Genomic DNA, 19,757 nt, shown 5'->3' on the forward strand with positions numbered 1-19,757 from the left:
CAAATACCCGGGTGGCCTACACTGATGTCATTTTACTATGTGTTGTATTTATGTTTGCGTAAATGATGCATCTCATCTTCTCTTGCAGAGAGTGTCAAAACGTCCCCACGACTCAATAGACACCATTGTGGAGAAACTTGATCACTGGATTCGCAGGCCATGCAGCCCAGTAAGATGGAATTGAGTGGACCGGCCTCGATCTGAGTTCGAGTGGGATTAGGTTCTTATGCGATGCATCGTGCAAATTCCCAGGGTGCCTGGAATTGCTATCGGGACCATCCAGAACTGCGCTGAGTATAGTGCGTGGCAATGACATGAGGGGTGCTCCACGAACCAGCGGACTATGTGTAGTTCCACGCACACAGTCTATCTCCACGCTATCGATAAGCAGAAAAATCGAAAAGATCGCGGGGTTTCGCACTTTCCAACGCGCGAGGATTCGTCGAGTCGAGCGACGGATTGAGGCCTTTTGAAGCAACCGAGCTGGTCCTCCCCGTCGATATGGCCGAATCTTCCTACCCCGCCACGCTCAACGGTGTCTTTGATGCACCCCTCAAAGACCAATATGACCCTGTCTGCTTGACGTCCGACAACATCGTCCCTCTTCTCGAGCTGCCGCTGGCAAAGAAGATCCTGGGACACGATGCTCCCGATAGCCAAAAGGCCGCCGAGGTTGCAGATACCGAGATCTCCTACACCTCTTTCGTCGCCGGTCAAGCGCGTGCCGTTGCACAGAACCCGCACGAAGGCCTGACGCCCCAGCAAATACACTCGCAAATCTTGCATATCGGTCTGGCAGCCTTGTTCAGCTTTCTACAATCGAATATTACGGGACCACCTTTGGAGTTCAACTCGGCCGAGACCATATTCCCTACCGCTCTACGAACCGACAAAGCCACCCTCCGAGCCGTTCGAGCGAAGATCATCCGTGACCTTTCTGTGGATGGTGAAGCGGCCTACAAACTCACTCCCAACGTGGAGCTCTTTGCGGTTGCGAAGGCCCTACTGGTAGATGCCAGCAACGATGGACCGGTTGTTACGAAAACTGCGCGCATGCGTGTCAACTTCCTCCACCAAAAGATGCTCTCCGAAGTCACAAGCACATTACAAGACGTGATCTATAATGATCTTGAGGGGCTATCCAAAGTCGAGTTTAACTCTGATGAGAGGGGTCATTTCCTACTGGAGCGTGCGATCATCAATACGCACCACGGGTTTGATGCCAAGGCACGGGCGGATCTCGACCAGGCGGCCAAGGCCCGGAATTTCGAATTCGCCCTGACTGGGCAGTTGGGTAAAAGAACGAAGTTTCAGGATCGCGACATCAGTCAGCTCGTAGTGCTGGCGAAGAGTGCAGATGAAGCGCCCAAGTCAACAGAGCCCTCCGGGCCTAAGAACCTTGATCTGAACGATGATACCCTTCTGGAGGCCATTTCTTTTGCTGATAAGAAATCAACAACCGTTTCAGAGGAACTTCCCTCAGCACTTAAATCAATTGATCCCAATGACCAGCCTATTCTCAACCCTGTGGATTCGACGATTTTGCTTGCGCTGGCATCCGCCATCACCAACACCGCTCCCGAGAACGGACTGACGCGTGAGGAGACACAGCCTTACGCAACTCGAGTTCTGGAGGGCGGAAGCTCCAACTGGCAGATCTACACCGAGGCCCTCTTGGTTCGCAGTCGAGTGGAAGGACACCGAGCACGTACCGTAGAGAGAGCTGTGCTACAGATGCAAGCTCTTGTTGACCAGGTTATTGCGGACACAGCGACTACTGATTCGGCCGCACAAGAACCATCGTCTGAGCCAACCACTTTCTTGCCCCGACCAGAAAAGTCTGAATCCGCCCCGGCCACTGATCGATTGAAGTACATCTGGCTTATCAACTTCTCTACACGATGGAGTCTGGAGGCTGAACTGGCCAAGCGCTGGGTCGAGCTGGGTGGCCTCCGAACCGCTTTAGAAATATATGAGAGGCTGCAGATGTGGGCAGAAGCGGCCCTTTGCTACGCTGCCACCGAACAAGAACTGAAGGCTAAGAGTATTGTTCGTCGCCAACTCTTCGAGGCCAAAAATGGAAATGATGATGAGAACGAGCAGTTTGATGGCCCAGAGCGGTCCCCTCTGCCGGCCGATGCACCGCGCCTGTTTTGTATTCTGGGTGACATTGACAAGGATGAGAAAATGTACGAGCGTGCTTGGGAGGTCTCAGGGAAACGATATGCTCGTGCCCAACGGTCCCTTGCTCGGCATTACCTGACCCTCTCCCCACCGCAGTTGGAAAAGGCCGAGGCTGCCTATCGACAGAGTCTGCACATTAACCGTCTTAACCAGAGTGCTTGGTTCGCTCTCGGCTGTGTGCAACTTGAGCTTCAGCGATGGGAAGATGCCACCGAGTCTTTCACTCGTACCGTGCAATTAGATGACACTGATGCCGAGGCATGGAGTAATTTGGCAGCTTCCATGCTACGGACCCCCGAGCCCACACCAGACGTCGTGGATAATGAAACCAAGGACGCGGAATCCGCAGCCACGACAGACCCTTACAAGCGCAAGCGTGAAGCCCTGTCTGCTTTGCAGCGTGCCGCTCAACTCAAGCACACCGACGCCCGGATATGGGATAATGTGCTGACAGTCGCTGCCTCCATTCCTCCACCGGCAACCCCATTCCGGGAGGTCGTCACGGCCCAAATGCGGATCATCGAGCTTCTTGGTACGAAGAAGGGCGAGAAATGCATAGATGGGCCGATCTTGGGTATGCTTGTCGACTTTCTAGTCACAGCCTTCGAATACGAGTCTCTTCTCATCCCATCGGACGCTGGCCCCGTGGTGCGTACCGGCACCATCCCAGGCCAGATCCTCTCTCTTCTGGACAATCACATTGTTCCCCTCATCACCCACTCTTCCGCCTTGTGGCTCCTCGTTTCCCGCGTGGAACTGTTCCGCAACCGACCCGGTCGCGCCCTTGAGGCCCACGAGAAGGCGTGGCGGGCCACTGTCGCCGCATCTGCTCAGGGCGCCTTCCAGATGGGTGACGAGAAGCCCTGGCTCGAGGTTGTGCGTGCCACTGAGCGCCTCGTTCGTAATGGGTATGCCAAGTACGGCCCGATGGACCGCGAAGATCAAAAGGTGGAAGGCGATGCCGAGCCCGAGATGGTCGCGAGTGACTGGCGGTTCAAGGCCCGGAGTGCCGTGCGAGGCATCCTGGGCAAGGGCAAGGACTTCTGGGAAGACTCGGAGGGCTGGACTCGCTTGAAGGGGCTGCAAAGCGAAGTGACTGGCAATTAGCATATACCAAGCGCAAGTACAAGCTCGCTAGTGTAGCATCAAAGATATGTGGCATCGCAACGAGTCCGAAGAGTATCAACAGCCCATGTTATTATGCAAATCCGGGATGTACCCATGGACAGGACCCGGGGCAATCTAGCCAAAAGCAAGGTATCTATCTATATACAGCAAGCAACCAAAAGAGAATAAATCACAGAATCTAAGTACCAAGCAGCGCAGCTATTTATATGCCCCGCAGACGCCACGGAGCCCAAGTCGTTATGTCATGAAGGGCCATCTGCCCTGTCTAAAACCTCCTCCCCTTGCTTTTAGTTTCAACCCATATCCCCCCCTGTTGAAGGAGACATCGACCTCCTAAATGACGGCGCATTTCCGCTTCCGGTATACAGCGCAATCCGACCCGATTTATCCAATTCGGATTTAGGACGATTGCGCTTTCTGCTGCGCTTTCAGCGCTTTTTTCTCCTGCTTCTGCTGCTCTTTCCTTTGCAGTCGCTCGGCGCGCTCATGTCGCCAGCCCGCGCCCCATCGCATCTCGACCATCAACAGCGGCACCATGAGCAGGGTGATGCCCGCAAGCAGCAGGAACGTCCACTCCGCCTTAATAGCGTTGATGATGGGCTGCACGGCAGCGACACCAGCGGCACCGATCAGGCAGCGCATCAGGTTGTTGACGGCAGTGGCGCTGGCACTTGCGCCGGGGTAGAGGTCGATAACGAGCGCGCTGTTGATGGTGAATATGGCGGTGGCGCAGTACGCGGTGAGGTACTGCAGGATGATGGGGACGGCGAGGTGGGTGTGCAGCGAGAAGCCGTAAGCGGCGGTGCAGACGAGGAATACCGCGGTGATCCACCAGGTGTTGCGCATGCGGGCGTACTCGATGGGGAAGTCCGGGTGCGACTTGGAGGTGATGCGCGTGTCGAGCGGCAGGTTGTGTTGCTGGCAGTATTCGCGCTCGGTGCGCTTGTGGTTGTAGTCCATCAGGTAGCCGGTCGTGTAGGATCCGGACATGCAGCCGAAGCCTAGGGATGGTTAGCTCGACGGTGCTCGGGGAAGGATGGAAGGGGTGTATCGTGATATGGGGCGCTTACCATTGCCCAAGAAGGTCAGTCCGACCTCCAGCGTGCTCAGGCCGTAGGTGGACTCGAACAGGTCGGAGGTGGACGAGGTGATCATCGACCAGACCGTGTATACGATGGCACCGAAGAAGAGCGTGATGAAGACATCCTTCTCACCCAGGAAGGTCAGCGGCGCGATGATGGTCTTCAGAGACACCTTGCTCTTCTTGCCAGAGGGGACGGCGCCGGGCTGGGCGTGTTTCTGGCCGGTGAAATAGTAGATAAAGGGTTTATAGAGGCCATGGAGCGGTACGGTGCCGTTGCCGGCAACGGAACGAAGAGTTTCAGGAAGGAAGAAGAGAATGGAAAACAGACTCAGCCCGGACACGATCGTCAGGAACCAAAAGATCCATCTAAAGCCCAGATACTGAGACAAAATGCCACCAAAAACCGGACCAATGCCCTGACCCAGCATGCGAACTGGTTGTCGGGTCAGTTTCCATGGATTGTTAGGGCTTGCAGTCGAGTCACTTACCTCCACCAAAGATACCGACCAGACTGCCTCGCTCGGCCGAAGTGGTAATGTCACCAATGACACCAGCACCTAGCACTGTTAGAATGATGACTGTGTCGACGGTGGGACACGATACATACCGATCGAGATAGTCGCAGCACTGCCGGCAGCTTGCAAGGCCCGGAAAGCCATCAGCTCGCCGTAGTTAGTCGACACGCCCAACGCAACGTTGGCGATCATATAGACAATGAATGTCCCGATGAAGATGCCGCGGCGACCGATAACGTCCGAGAAGGAACCCCAGAAACTCGGGGCGAGGCCTTGCACAATCATATAGACCGTGATGGTGAGAGTCGCCATGGTCATAGAGATGTCGAGTTCCTAGCATATCGATCAGCATGGCGGCTTTCCTGGAGCAAGGGTTGATATCAACTCACCCGCGAGATTTCCCCCAGCGCGGGGAAGTAGATATTCGACGACAGCGGGGAGAAGATGGCAGCGAGGGAGACAATGCAGACCATCTGGAGTTTGCGGGATCGGGAGAAGACATGGTAGGGTGGTGGCGGCGGCGGCGTTTGACTTTCGAGCTTGATTGAGTCTGAAGAGGGTGTTGGGAGGTTCTTCTCATCTTGTGGCGAGAGTGTAGGGCTGGAATTCAGACTGGATTGGACCGAGGCCTCGGTGACACGAAGCTCCTTGAGCTTTTCTGTGGAGTTGGAAGAATACATGGCGACAAGAGATCTTTGTTTTTTTTGAATCTAGGGGTGCATAACTCGAACAGGGCAATGATATAATCCAGTGCCGCACGAGGAAGAGGCAATGCGAGGCAGTCCTGAAGGTTTTCCACGAAGATAGGCATGGCATGGACCCTTTTTGTATCTGGACGTCAGCCCGGCACCCCCTGATAACACATCTGCGAAAATATCAAAACGGGCCCATGCATCTGAGGCGCGAGAGAGAGTCAAGTCCATGCTTGCTCCACTGTGGACTCGGCCTAGGGGAGAGCCACCCTCCATCCCCTTGGCAGCCCCGAGGCCGAAAGTGGCAACGATTGGACCAAGAGGGCAAGATGCACGCCGCTCAATCCATGATCAGCGCGAGAGCAATTCAGCCATCCTGCTCCCGAATGCCCAGGCTCCCAATTCCAAAATGTCGTACAGATATCCCGGCTATATTGGGAACTAGCTTCTCGAATGCATGGCCATTGTGCCTCCCAGCCGCAACCGCTTACGTCGCCCTTGGTTTGAACACCAATCCATCGATCTCGTCCCCTTCGTCTGTTCCGGATGGATGACTCGTGAGACAGCGGAAGCGGCCCTGGGCTCGCGAGCCTAGGGCCGTCAAATGCCATTATCCACCCCGGAATTCCTCGCAGGGTCCGCACACGCGTGTGCTACGTATATCAGCCCAAGGATCTGCATACAGGTGTACGTACGTATGTAGCAGGTGCAGCACGCAATCACCATCCGATGCCTGTAGATGACTCGACAAGAAGAGCAGGATGTCGCGCCGAGACAGCAACTTCACTCCGACTCTTTTTCCTCTCAGGGCCGCCGAAGTCTCTGCAGCCCTAATCCTGCACGATAAGACCGTGGTCGATGATGAAGGCCAATGAGACTCCCAGAGCCAAGGCTTGGCGTCACAGACATCTTGCACATGGTCCAAACCCAGTATCAGAGAGGATCAAGGCTTTCCGAGATGTTCCCTGGTCGTCCATTCGGTGCCAGCTACCTTCCGTGCTCCCGGGTGCGCCGATCCGAGTCTGTCAAGCAAATGCCAAGCATCGTTACTCTGCTGGGGGGGGAGGAGGGTGCAGGGGCAAATTATCAAATTGATCGCAATTGATGATTCATACGACCATGACTTACGTCGCCTGAGATCGCCCTTTGAATCTTTTGGAATCCCTCGTATAGTAAGGCTGCCCTTGCTTGGGCACACGTTCGGACCCAACCCCCAGAAAGGGGCGGGCGGGTTACGGGGACCACCATCGAGATGACGCTGGAAGGGCCTGATAAGGGAGCGAGGCTGCTCGGGCTCATGCATCATTATTCATTCACGGGCAGACATCATCGAGTGGGCCCAGGGTCAAGAATGCAGAAGCGAGCGAATGCGCGAGCGCGAATGGCAAGAGCGCGCACTTCCATCGCCAGGACAAGGTTTGCGCTAGGCGGGTATGATCGACCATCGAACGGCCTCTATGGTGATGATCATGTCGACAGAGCACCCAAGATGAAAATGGTCCATCCTCCGTCGTCGATCCGACCCACCATCCTTCAGCCCCCTTGGCGCCGGGCGCGACAGGGGGGTTTGTGTAGTCCCCGTGGCTGCAGGGTGCAGAGTGCATCCGACCTACATGAGGCCTGGACTGTACTTATCTCCACTGCATATATATACTCTGCATCGGATGTGTCCAGAAAAAGCCCCGAGCCGCCAAGAGCGTCCCGACTTCGGGATAATTCTTGATCGCCTCGGTTGCCAAGCGCCGCGTCGGCGTCGATTCGTCATGACGCAATCCAGTCGGAATGATCTCTTCACTCGGGAGACGTGCGTCGATGCGGTACATGTAGGGCATGTAGGGCATGTAGGGCTACCACGTGGTCGAAGGGAGTAGCCGTGTTGCTGTGTTGCCACTCATCGACGCGATCCTGATCGCATTTCACCGTCTCCAACATCCAAATTTTCAGGCGGAGGGGGCCAAGAGACGCCGAGAGAACCCCTGCACGAGAATATTCAACCTCCGACGGCTCCGTCTCTCGGCCGCCACCATCGAGGCAATCCCGACTCGGGTAGCCGATTGCAACCCCTCCCTGCAGGTCAAGCCTTGGGGAGCTGCACACCCGGATGGCGTTGATGATGAGTGATGGAGGGTTACACTGACGAGTTTTCATGAGTTTAAAGTTTGGTCTTGATGCGGGATTCGTGATGCTGGAGCTGAAGCTGGTGATGGCGGTGGGGATGGGAATGGGGAGAGGATCCAACGACGCTTCTCGATCGGGAAAGGCACCCGCAATGGATACGAGCTTCTCGGAATCGCTCCACCGCGCCTTCTTTGCGCCCAACGCGTCCTCTCGGAGAAGACCATCCAGCCACGTTTCGACACAAACTTAATGATCGCTGGCCAGCCGAGGTTTCTCTACCATTGCTGATTCCCCATACTTGCGCGGTCCTGGCCTCCCCTCAGGCATCACATCATCCCAGATAGTTGGTGGGTGAATCGCCTTCCTATGAAACAATAGTCTGTGGCTCCGAAAGACTAGTCGACCCAAGCACAGCCCCCCCAGAGAATCCCCTGATGCGTGCAAAGCTCCATGATCAACCTCGCGCGGCTCACAGTGGAGGCACCATGCACCGGGGACAACTCCTTCATATTCAATCCGATCTCCCAACTCCGGTCCACGTCCAATATTCCTTCTGCCTGGCATCCAGGAGAAAAGAAACCACCAATGGCCGCCGATCCAGTGCAATAATGAATAGCACAACGCACTGGCCAAGGTGCTGCAGATCTGCCTAGCGCAACCCCTTGGCTCGGAACGCCGCGACCCTGACGTATACTTCTCCTTTCCCAGGTCCAGGAGGTACGACACCGGGGTCTGGAGCCCTGAAACAAAAATCCTGATCATATCGGGAATGTGATAACGGGACGCGAATAATGATTCGCAATCCTCATATCTTCCTCCCACCGCCATCACCACCAATGGTTGGCAGGCTGCAACTCCCGGTTCCTTCGAGGCCGGCGTGCAGAGATGGCGGTCTGCAGGAGGTATCAAGGATGTCGGATGCTTCATCTGTCCGGCTTGGCCAACATATAATTTGTACGCCCGAAAGTGCTGGCCCAACATCGCAGCAGCCCCCGGCAGCGCCAAAATCCAGCGCTACCAGCATGCGGTCTTGGCGACGATCAGCGCCAATGACAATATGGAATCATGCCTGAGATTGGAGCAACGGCTCTCTCCGAACGGAACTCCTGTGGATCTCCGATCCTCACGCGACCGGGTCTGCACATCACAGGAAGCTCTCGGGGCGGCGCCGTGGGCCGCCCCCCTATAAGGCTCCCTCGGAAGGTCCCCTTGATCGTCCGTGGAACTCGGCTTGTGGGACGATGGTGTGATGGTCGATGATCTCTCATGTCGCATGTGTCTCCTTTCTCATTTCTGGTCGCATAGAGCGCCACCCCGGAGAGTCTGAACCATGGTAACATCATCGGACCGTCCAGATGTTATCGATCCCATCGCCCGATAACGGGGTTCCTTGTGCCAAGGGCCAGGTCTCGAAGCTGGGCTTGTCGCGCCTATATTGGGCCAACCACAACGTCCAGACAGGGGCCTATGGATCGTGGGCTCTTGGCATCTGTTGGAGGGTGCAGAACCTTGGCAGGACTGAGCGTTGCATGGCTTCGGGTCTAATCGCTTACCCGGCGCGGGCATTGGCGATGCTCCTGCCGAGTCCAGTCCGGGAGCTGTTTTCTTCATTCAACGAGTCTTTGCACTGGGCTATGTGGACGTCTGTCAATCTCCACAGTTTCTCGTTGGAATGTGGATAGTCCAAATGCGCTCGAGACCACTCGCCTGGGTGGAACACTGCTAATCTTCACATTCATCGGCGATGAACCATGGAAACGCTTGTCGCCAATCACTACATCATCCCGGAGAACCAGGAAGAATGCACATCCTAGAAGCCTTCCGGGTGAGTCCGACAATGATCACAGCCCGGGGAAACGACACAAGGCCCAATAATTCGGGGAGCAGCAATCAGGATGAGCAGTCCTGAACAGCTCGCAGCAAGCAAGACAGTGCGGGTGCATGGGATACACTGATCCAGCCGACTGGCCTTGGTGAACCTCGATATCAGACTCTTCAGACGAGCTCGTTTCAAGGAAGCAACCCTGATCTGGAGCGCTGAGGTTCTCTTGGCTGTATTCTATTACATCGACAGAGACACTTGCTCCAATGGCTTTCATGCTGATGCTCGTGTCTACTCAAGCTCCCTTGCGAATATTTGTTGTCTATTTTCTTTTTGCCTTGGCTCGTATCTCTGCCTGTGGTCTAGCCGGGACAGTACCAACCAGCCTCTTGGGCCACATTTCGACGGCTTCATCCTCTCACACACCAAACACTGCGTCACAAATGTCTGCAATTGCTTTCCAATACGCCTCTCCTTGTCCCATACGATCGTCATGAGGCAAGTTGGCGGAAAATGTATTCCGCATGCCCCTCCCAATCCACAAAGCTGGATGAAGCACAGCACAGCTAGTGGAAGCGAGCACACCAAAGTTGAAATATTCTCACTTCATATCCCCTACAGAACGAGCGGTCTTTCCCAGCAGTGAAGAAGTCGTGTCTGGCCAAAGTCGGTCGATATCGAGGTCGACCCATCCTCTTCCAGATGTCGCATCTGCAGTATTACAACTACGAAGGCGTGGGGGAGAAGAACAAACGGGATTTTTGGTATAGCCAAGCCGTCAGAATCGGCGATCGTATCGAATGTGCCGGTCAAGGTGTGTTCACCCCTTAGCGCATCCATGGTTTTCTCTCGGGGCAACCGTCAGTGGACAATAACGTTGACTCTGCGACTTGCCAGGTGGCTGGGACCCCAAGACCGGTGTCTTCTACAAAGAGATCAATGCCCAAATTGACCAGGCCTTTGCCAACGTTGATCTGAACCTGAGAAATGCCGGCGGACAGGGATGGAACCAAGTCTTTCGGGTGAATTCGTATCACGTCCCCATCAACAATGAAGCCTTGGATGCGATGGTGCGCAATTTTAAGCGGTGGATGCCGGATCACCAGCCTATTTGGACTTGCATTGGGGTGACTCGGCTTGGCGAGGATGATATGCGGGTGGAAATTGAAGTCGTGGCTCACGATCCTTGATCCATGAGAAAGGATTCAGCTAGGTGGCATTTCCCTTGGATCGTGACTGTGAAGTGTATGCAAAGGAGGTTGGTTTATGCCCTTCATCGAGGCTCGTCTTAATATAGTCTCTATTTACCACAGGCGCAATCCGAGCTGACAAAATCCTTGGTTTGCTATACCTAAGTACCCACGTAGTTATACCTAGCTACTACATTGCACAGCATTTCCCCCCCTCCTTCCTCTTTCCTTTGTCCGGCGAAAGATCCGTTCTTCATGCCCATTGGCTCTCCTAACAAATTGATGGGTGAAAGACAGCCGATAAAGCATAATCTAGCGCCAGTTTTCATACTTTCTTTATGAGTCTGAGGGCTCAGCCACGTCTGGCCTCCGGGGCGATGCCGGTCCCCGCGAGTTCCGAAAATATCTAGATGGAGTTGGAGGCTCGAATGGGTTCATGAGCCAACGACTTGGAATAACCGGTGATCCATTGAAAGTGTGCCTATCATTATACCACAGTTATATGTATCTACATTTCCTTTATGTAGACATCTCTGCTAGTGGACCACGTAGATCTATTGAAACGTTCGTAACATTCCAAAGCCATAGAATACCGGGGCAGCTACCTATCCACTCGGATTGTCTAAGCAATGATGGTATCCTACATGATCCATTATGTATTTTATGCCTCCACACTCGACCACGTAATGCCCAGTGCCCGCGGAACCCGAGCTTCAAGAGTGAACGGCGGAGAGGGCGCAGATGCTTTGAGATATCTTCGCCGCCACCAGAAAGTGCGTATTGACTTACTCGGGCCAGAAATTATATCTAGGGTTACTATAAATTTGCAATGTGCCTGTCACCTTTTGAAATGCCTCTATTGGGAATTGATCACGGTCAAGGTGTCTTATATATCAGATCCAAACTTCTATGCCAACTGCACTATCAAGACGTGCCCCCTCTCCACATTTTACTACAACTACCGACTGAATCTGGCCACTAGTGCCGTCTTAGTTGAGCTCTTTTCGGTGGCGTTGCTCTGGATTCTTGCGGTGTGAATCTATACTCCACGCGGGCTCTGGTTCATGGTGATAATGGGACTGGATACCGCGTGTGAAATCGCCGGATAGGTTGCGCGAGTCTTCTCTTGAAGGAACCAATGGAACCAAAATCCCGTTCTCGCACAGATTATCTGTATTACTATCGGCCCGGCCTTTCTCTCGGCAGCTAGATACTTCTGCCTCGAGCGCATTGTGGTCATGTATGGCGAGGCAAATTGTTATTTCTCCATTGTCACTCTTGGATATATTTGCTGTGTCTGATTCCGCACTGCCAGTTCATTTCCTGTGACGTCGTTTCTCTTTGCCCCCAAGCCGCAGGCGATATCATCGCCTCTATTGCCCGGAATGGAGAAATAGTTTGGCTCGTGGTCTTATAATCAAATCGTTGAAAGGCTATCATAGGTATCATGCGGTATGGCGCGAATGGATAAATCCGTAGGTAGGATCAAATAGAACGGAAGAAACAAGCAGTATCAGAAGGCTTCGGAAAGCGGATTGTCATCTTCACCGACGCCCCTTCGCCCCTTTGCCCTTTCCTTTGCTTTTCCCAGAGCGACCCTTGGATGATTGCATCGAGTGCAAATCATGTTTGCTCAGGTTTAATGTGCCGCCCGAAAATTTGCCGATTGAGGATCCCACGATACCGCGTTCTCTTCGTCCAGTATTCGATTTGGTGACTTTGTTTGGCTTTTCGAGAATGATCCCATTCTCCTTGGCTTCTTTCCGGCGTCTATCCTCCTTCGCGACAGCCTTCGCTTTGATACCGCGTCTATGGGCAGTGGGCATCTTTGATTGTGCATATAGCGATGATTTTGCACCGAGGGATTGCATGCGCAGGTCCAGAGCCTTGAGGCGGTTTTTCCCAGTCGGGGCAAGTTCTGAGGCGGATTCGAGAAGATGCGACTCTCGAAGTAGCCGTTGTAGAGCAAGGTCATGCTTGAGATTATCGGCGTCATCTTCTATTTCTTCCTTCGTGCTTTGCTTTGTCGTCGTGTTGGTTTTGGGGACATCCGGAGAAGTGGGCGGTTTCGCGTTCTGCAAGACACGGTAATTAGGATGGAGACTGAAAGATATGAAATAGCTAATGCATACCATAAATGCTTTGCGCGCCTTTTTGTCTATTAGATCTTCTGGTGCGACGCGGGCCTCCTTGTGTTCAATAACTTCCACTTCGTTCTCGTCGTCATCTGCCTCGGAGAGACCGTCCCAGTCTGAATCCATATCGGAATTCTCATCCTCTCCATCACTGTCACTGTCTTCCTGTTCATCCGACTCTCCATCATTGGCAGGCCGAGCGAGAGGCAGATCTAGCGGTTGGAATTGCGCCTCGAAGTACTTGCGGAACACGTCCTGCGCGTTGTTCGCTGGTGGGGGGCTCGGCTCATCGGTATCTGTTGATCGCGACATAACGGCAGTATCCCGAATTCGTTTCCCGACCATGGAGAAGGTATTTCCCGAAGTATATCAGGCAGAGTGGTTGCACTGGACAGGCCGATCAATGCCGAACTTTTTTGGGCCGAGCTCGGGATCACGTGCGATAAGAGATAAGCCCCTCGAGTATTGCGGGATGAGCGGGCGCAATTTGGATTCCCTTCGTGCAAAAGACCATGACGAAATTCCGACCATGCATTGACCTCCACTCGGGGCAGGTCAAGCAGATTGTGGGTGGCACCCTCAGCAATATTGCCGAAGACCTGAAGACCAATTATGTCTCAAAACTCCCGGCCAGTCACTATTCGGGGTTATACCAGAAACACGACCTGCGGGGTGGACATGTCGTGAAGCTTGGACCGGGGAATGAAGAAGCAGCCCAGGAGGCATTGCAATCATGGCCTGGTGGACTACAGGTGGCTGGAGGAATTACCGATAAGAATGCGCAATACTGGATCGAGCAAGGCGCAGACAAGGTGAGCCGTTCCTGCATGCAATGGTTCTCAGAGCAGTCTTTCCAGGCTCCGATTGGGTTTCTTTTCTTATATTCTCCTCTTCAAACTGCTCAGATGATGCAATTCGTCCTATTCCAACAATGATGCTAACCATTTCCCGTGGAATGCGGGCCAATAGGTGATCATCACTTCATTCCTCTTCCCTTCGGGCAAGTTCTCGCTCGAACGACTTCAGTCGGTGCTTTCAGCCCTCGGTGGTGACACGTCGAAACTGGTCTTGGATCTCAGTTGCCGGAGAAAGGGCGATACGTGGTTCGTGGCGATGGATCGTTGGCAAACTATTACAGAAATGGAGATCAACCAAGGTATGGCATCCATTGCACGGAGAATTTGTTGCTTGAATTGACGATGACTAGAATCCATATCACTCCTCGAACCATACTGCTCCGAGTTCTTGATCCACGCTGCGGACGTGGAAGGGCTCCAGCAAGGTGTTGACGAAGAACTGGTGTCGAAGCTGGCCGACTGGTGCACTATCCCAGTCACCTATGCCGGCGGTGCCCGCAATCTCCAGGATCTGGAAAAGGTCCATGTGAGCAGCAAGGGCAAGGTCGATTTGACCATTGGTAGCGCCCTGGATATCTTCGGTGGCTCGGGAGTGACGTTCGACGAGTGTGTGGAGTGGAATAAGACTCATTCACAATAGAACCACACTAAAAATAGACATAACCAAAAACTACATAATCCACTGGCACGAGAGTGCTAGGAATTACTGCCTCATAGGCCCCATGGAAGGTACCTTGGAACTTTCCTTAGGTAGGTAACAAAGACAAGTGTATGTAATCCTGCCTTGCATGTCCGAAAGCGGCTAGCCGCAGCAAGCTCCGCCCGCCAACCTCCGTATCTTCCATCACTTCCCCATCGTTCACTGAACCCTCTCGAATCCTCCTTGGCCTGGTCTGCTACGACATTTCCGACTCTACACGCTGCAGGCGCTATTCTCATCGCATTTGCCTCGAAGTCTCTCTCTTCCATAGCCGCCAAAATGAAGCCCGTCGTGTCAGCGTTGAATGCCTGGTCCTGGTAAGCAACCCGCTGGATCGTCGCAGAATGGCAGTTGATTTCTGGATGTAAATTCAGACTAAGGACTAACGCGTTTTGCGCTTAATAGTGTCATAATCTCTCTTTTTGCCATCGTCATCCTTTCGGTCCTTGGGTCGCTATACAACGTACGTCCTTTCCGCCCCCAGACCTACCAACTTCGCTTTGCGCCCCATGACCCCATTGCTCGCTCGCTGCTCGGATATGCCAAAATTCAATGCTAACATGGAAGATTGAATCGCAGAGTAATAACCACGCCTACACGGGTTCTGAAGGGGAGCCCGAAGATGGACCTGCTGTCGCTGCCTCCATTTACATCGCTGTGATCGTTTACGCTGTACGTCCCCGGCCCCCAATTCCAACCAACCCATAGCCGCATGAAGACTGGGAAATGGGAATTTGACTCACTGGTGCTGTTTGCATATACAGGGCTTCTTCGTTTTTTGCGGCTTCCAGGCCTACCTGCACATGCGAGGGAGCAGGGGCGGCGCCATATCACTCCAATAAACATATCCTACGATCTCTTATTCGGTGTCTTTAACGGTCCTTCTATCGCTTTGCAATCATTGGATTTGATAAACTTCGGTCTGTGTCTGGTGAACGTGATTACCCAGGTCTGAGTGAGCTGGGGGAAGATCTGAGACGGATCGACTGGTGCAATTGACCACGCCGAACTTCTGACTATTCAGCACTCGCTTGGGTTCGCTGGTCTCTTCGCAACACGTTCTTCTTAGTTCGAGGAAATGAGGGGATTGCAACCGCTCTCTTTCAAGGAAGACATTCTCCGGGCGGGTACCTGGTCTTGCTCTGCTGGAGTACACACGGGTGGCTTTCCTGATGTACATAGACCTCTTGGGATTATTGCCAATTTCTTATCACATCGTTAAGGCTATTTCGCTTCGGTGGGTGATCAGGTATAGACATTCATCATTGTTCATCATTATTGACAGAAACACTTTTCTGTGACTGTGCCCCCAACGCCTGTATATGCAGAAGAAACTACCAAAATGTTTCCAACTACCGGGGTATGTCCAAACTACTCTTCGTCTTCCCAAGGATCCAGCGTCTTCGACATGTAAGGCCCATCCAGCGTGTATCCAAGTCGAGCGTAGTAGTTACGTACGCCAACGCCAGAGATAACGCTGATCTTACGGCTGCCATGCTCCTCACGCGCGATGCGCTCGGCCTCCTCCATCAGCAACGTTCCAAATCCACGGTGCTGGAACTTGCGCGCATCACGCCCGTGGAGCGGGACCGCCGAGCCATAGACGTGCAGCTCGCGGACGATACTTGTCTGCTGGCCCGTGAATTCCGGGCGGAAGGTGTGGGTGTCGCTGCACTTGCGTAGACGCAGCAAGCCAATCAAGATATCCTGCTTGGGGTCCTCATAGGCCAGGAACGTCTCCCAGCCACCGTTGGCAGCGTAGTCGCGGCGAATGAGCTCCACTTGCGACGGACGGATCTTGTTCTTGACCTCGTTGACACCGACTTCACGAGTACGGACATCGCGGCAGGTGGTACCAAAGTCTTTCATGCGAGCCAGGGCCAACTCGCGTAGGTTCCCGTTCTCCACGCCGGAGGTAACCAGTGGCATGGGAATATCACGCTGGACACGGTAGATCCGGGTCCACGGGGGCACCAACGCCAGGATGCGGGCGACAAGGTCGACCAGTGCGTTGGGCGTGTAGTTCTTATACCGACCGGTGCGCCACAACTCGTAAAGACCGGTGCCTCGGATGACGAGCGTGGGATAGATTTTGAGGCCGTCTGTACGGAAAGCAGGGTTCTCGAAGTACTCTTGGAATTGGAATAAGTCGCGCTCCATTCCCACGTTCGGTAGGTCGGGCATCATGTGGCTGACAACCTTGAATCCGGCGTCTTTGGCGAGCTTGAATGTCTCCGCTACCGCTGCGACTGTATGGCCTCGGTTTGTATCTCTGGCGACATCCTCATACAAACTCTGCACGCCGATTTCCAGCCGGGTGCACCCATACCGGAGCATGCTGCTCAGGTGGGTGTCCAAACAGTAGTCTGGTCGAGTCTCGATCGTGATTCCCACGCACTTGACATTGCTCATCTCACCAGCCTGCACGGCCTCATCGACGTTGTCTGTTTGGTACCCGCTAAGGGCATTGTGGAGTTGAGAGATGAACGAGTCCCGATAGTCCTCCGGGAGCGACATGAAAGTGCCACCCATGATGATGTATTCCACTTTGTCTACGCTGTGACCGAGCGCTTTGAGCTGGTCGACTCGTCCTCGGGCCTGCTCGAACGGGTCATAGCGAGCACGGATCGCGCGCATCGACGTCGGTTCGTATCCGGTATACGACTGGGTCGAATACTCAAAATCGGAATCGGGACCACCGGGGCAGTAGACGCAAATGTTGCCAGTATACGCAATATGCGGGCATCGGTGGGGCTTGCACATAACCGCAACGACGGCAATACCAGACGATGTACCTGTGTAACAGTTTAGCTCGTGTCAATCAGCGCAAGCGATTATCGACTTACGGATTGGCTTTGCAATCAGTTTTGGCAAAATGTATTTTTTGTAGTGCTCAGGCACGGCGGCGATGATGGCCGTGAGGGGCGGTTGGGAGGCCAAGGCATGCTTGCGCGCGATGGTGCCCCGCAACTTGTTCAAGTTGATGTCTTTCTTCGGCTTCGAGACGTCCTTTTGTGCCTCATATTCCTGGATCAGGATGTTGGCCATCTCGGAGCAAGCTTGCAGGTACCGCTCATTCTCCGGGACCTGTTTGGCGTTCTTCTTGGCAAGCTTCTTCGAATGCGGCATGGTCATTGTCATGGTAGCCATGGTGAATAGAGCGATGACCGCCGCTGTGCGGTTTCGATTCACGGACGATCGAAGAGGCGAGCGCAGAGGATGGTGGGGTTGCAAGGCGATTAGATGATTAGATAGAAAAAAAGTCGATGGCCGAGGGCAACCCGAATGCAACTCGGGCCCGCTTAAGTAAAGGTTTGCCCGAACGAAAACTCCCGGGCGCGCATCCCGAATCCTTGCTCCATCTCCCCCCTCGAGTCGACTTCTTTCTCTACCCTCTCCTCTCCTCCATCCTCCGATTACCCTGTTGCAGCCATGCAGGCCTTCCGCCGTAACACTTTCTCGGCTATCCGAAATGTCGCCGGCCAGCAGCGCCGGGGATACATTAAGGCCACCTCTGCCTATGCCGACACCGTGAACAACCTGCGGATCAACAAGGACACTCGGGTTCTCTTCCAGGGCTTCACCGGAAAGCAGGGAACGTGAGTACCAGCTTCGTGACTCCTTCAACATTTCCACGCGCCCGGTGTTGACGTGTAGCTCTTTGACAGTTTCCACGCTGAGCAGGCCATCGCCTACGGTAGCTATCTTCTTGTCGCGATCGCAGAAAGGACACGAACTCACATGGCGCAGGCACAAATGTCGTCGGTGGTACCAACCCCAAGAAGGCCGGCAGCACCCATCTCGACCGTCCCGTCTTCGCCAACGTGGCCGATGCCGTGAAGGACACCGGTGCTACCGCCTCTGCGATCTTCGTCCCGTACGATCCTGGCCCCATCATCGAGTTCAAGGAACCGGAACAACCTGGCTAACAACGAACAGCCCCCCTCTGGCTGCCGCTGGTATCGAGGAGGCCATCGCTGCTGAGGTTCCCCTCGTTGTTTGGTAAGTCTGAATTCTGGAGCTCGGTTGATCGTCCAGCTAATTGTTTTTTTTGCGCGGCAGCATTACTGAGGGTATTCCCCAGCATGGTATGAGCGACACGAAATATTGGCCTGCAATAGAGAGCATGAACTGATGGAGCTTCGCTAGACATGGTCCGCATCACCGATATCCTCAAGACCCAGAACAAGACCCGTCTGGTCGGCCCCAACTGCCCCGGTATCATTGCTCCCGTAAGTGCACGCTCTCCCGGCCTGTTCAATGCCGTGTGCTCATCTGGTTTGTTCGTTTAGGGTCAATGCAAGATCGGTATCATGCCCGGTTTCATCCACAAGCGCGGTCGTGTTGGTATCGTCTCCCGCTCCGGCACCCTGACCTACGAGGCCGTCAACCAGACCACCCAGGCCGGTCTTGGCCAGTCGCTCGTCGTCGGTATCGGCGGTGACCCCTTCTCCGGCACCAACTTCATCGACTGCCTCAAGATCTTCCTCGAGGACGAGGAAACTGATGGTATCATCATGATTGGTGAGATCGGTGGATCCGCCGAGGAGGATGCGGCCGAGTTCTTCAAGGCCAACAACATTCACAACAAGCCCGCCGTGTCCTTCATTGCCGGTATCAGTGCTCCCCCCGGCCGCCGCATGGGTCACGCCGGTGCCATCGTCAGCGGTGGCAAGGGTGGTGCCGACTCCAAGATCTCCGCCCTCCAGGATGCGGGTGTCATTGTGGAGCGCAGCCCTGCCGCGCTCGGCAAGACCCTGCTTTCCGAGTTTGTCAAGCGCGACCTTGTCTAAGAAAATGTCTGCTTGTGACGTTTCATACCGCTTGGTGTCCTGGTTGTCCTTGGGAAGACTGGGGATTCTGAAGTATATTCGCCATTTACGTGATGGTGCGCTGCGGTCAATCTCATCCACGCCGCTTCTGTATTCTTTTTCTCCTTTGTTTTAGAGACCCTTGAAGTAATTAGTTTCGTGTAACTTTTACTTTGACATGATTGTGCTATTGTAGGTTCTTCCACTGCGTGCCCTGTTTCTTCGCAGTGATTTAGAACTCAATCTTGGAATAGGCGTAGAGCTGACAAGTTCCTGCAATGTGGTGCAATAGCCCGATCCAGCGACGGACGCGGGCCTTGGGACGGCGACATGCCCAAGCTAAAGATTCCATATCTTGAGTATAATTTCCATCCGTTCTGGTAAAGTATCAACCCTATTCAGTTTAGTATCTCTGAGGAAATGCACATGGATAGTTAAACTAGGGAATATACGCTGTCCCAAGTCCATCTATATCCATTCCCTAATTACGGCGCAACCTAGACCATACACATTTCTGTTGT

At 53.9% G+C, this 19,757-nt stretch overlaps 8 protein-coding genes across 8 annotated transcripts; 4 read left to right on the forward strand and 4 right to left on the reverse strand.

Moving 5' to 3' along the window:
- Positions 1–501: 501 nt before the first annotated feature.
- On the forward strand, positions 502–3,291 carry N7459_008544 (tetratricopeptide repeat protein; the record flags this gene model as incomplete). Its single annotated transcript, XM_056947712.1, has 1 exon — positions 502–3,291. The coding sequence occupies one exon, from the start codon at positions 502–504 to the stop codon at positions 3,289–3,291; it is 2,790 nt and encodes a 929-aa protein (XP_056797222.1).
- Positions 3,292–3,711: 420 nt separating this feature from the next.
- Positions 3,712–5,591, reverse strand: N7459_008545 (MFS transporter; the record flags this gene model as incomplete). The annotated part of the gene is made up of 5 exons (XM_056947713.1): positions 3,712–4,313; positions 4,383–4,829; positions 4,885–4,953; positions 5,004–5,244; positions 5,301–5,591. The coding sequence occupies 5 exons, from the start codon at positions 5,589–5,591 to the stop codon at positions 3,712–3,714; spliced, it is 1,650 nt and encodes a 549-aa protein (XP_056797223.1).
- Positions 5,592–7,394: 1,803 nt separating this feature from the next.
- On the reverse strand, positions 7,395–8,483 carry N7459_008546 (uncharacterized protein; the record flags this gene model as incomplete). The annotated part of the gene is made up of 2 exons (XM_056947714.1): positions 7,395–7,966; positions 8,348–8,483. The coding sequence occupies 2 exons, from the start codon at positions 8,481–8,483 to the stop codon at positions 7,395–7,397; spliced, it is 708 nt and encodes a 235-aa protein (XP_056797224.1).
- Positions 8,484–10,245: 1,762 nt separating this feature from the next.
- On the forward strand, positions 10,246–10,733 carry N7459_008547 (RidA family protein; the record flags this gene model as incomplete). The annotated part of the gene is made up of 2 exons (XM_056947715.1): positions 10,246–10,357; positions 10,441–10,733. 2 exons carry the CDS (start codon positions 10,246–10,248, stop codon positions 10,731–10,733), a joined length of 405 nt encoding a protein of 134 aa, XP_056797225.1.
- A 1,544-nt stretch (positions 10,734–12,277) lies between these two features.
- N7459_008548 (uncharacterized protein) lies at positions 12,278–13,213 on the reverse strand (the record flags this gene model as incomplete). Its single annotated transcript, XM_056947716.1, has 1 exon — positions 12,278–13,213. One exon carries the CDS (start codon positions 13,211–13,213, stop codon positions 12,278–12,280), a length of 936 nt encoding a protein of 311 aa, XP_056797226.1.
- A 167-nt stretch (positions 13,214–13,380) lies between these two features.
- Positions 13,381–15,267, forward strand: N7459_008549 (uncharacterized protein; the record flags this gene model as incomplete). Its single annotated transcript, XM_056947717.1, has 7 exons — positions 13,381–13,680; positions 13,838–14,024; positions 14,076–14,333; positions 14,652–14,742; positions 14,831–14,888; positions 14,993–15,097; positions 15,190–15,267. 7 exons carry the CDS (start codon positions 13,381–13,383, stop codon positions 15,265–15,267), a joined length of 1,077 nt encoding a protein of 358 aa, XP_056797227.1.
- Positions 15,268–15,796: 529 nt separating this feature from the next.
- N7459_008550 (Elongator subunit ELP3) lies at positions 15,797–17,575 on the reverse strand (the record flags this gene model as incomplete). The annotated part of the gene is made up of 2 exons (XM_056947718.1): positions 15,797–17,220; positions 17,272–17,575. The coding sequence occupies 2 exons, from the start codon at positions 17,573–17,575 to the stop codon at positions 15,797–15,799; spliced, it is 1,728 nt and encodes a 575-aa protein (XP_056797228.1).
- Positions 17,576–17,857: 282 nt separating this feature from the next.
- Positions 17,858–19,218, forward strand: N7459_008551 (succinate--CoA ligase (GDP-forming) subunit alpha; the record flags this gene model as incomplete). Its single annotated transcript, XM_056947719.1, has 7 exons — positions 17,858–18,024; positions 18,094–18,122; positions 18,176–18,302; positions 18,365–18,427; positions 18,488–18,513; positions 18,575–18,657; positions 18,718–19,218. 7 exons carry the CDS (start codon positions 17,858–17,860, stop codon positions 19,216–19,218), a joined length of 996 nt encoding a protein of 331 aa, XP_056797229.1.
- Positions 19,219–19,757: the final 539 nt, after the last annotated feature.

The sequence above is a fragment of the Penicillium hispanicum genome, assembly GCF_028827665.1.
Source record: "Penicillium hispanicum strain IBT 35686 chromosome Unknown utg000007l_segment0_segment0, whole genome shotgun sequence".
Taxonomy (NCBI): Eukaryota; Fungi; Ascomycota; class Eurotiomycetes; order Eurotiales; family Aspergillaceae; genus Penicillium; species Penicillium hispanicum.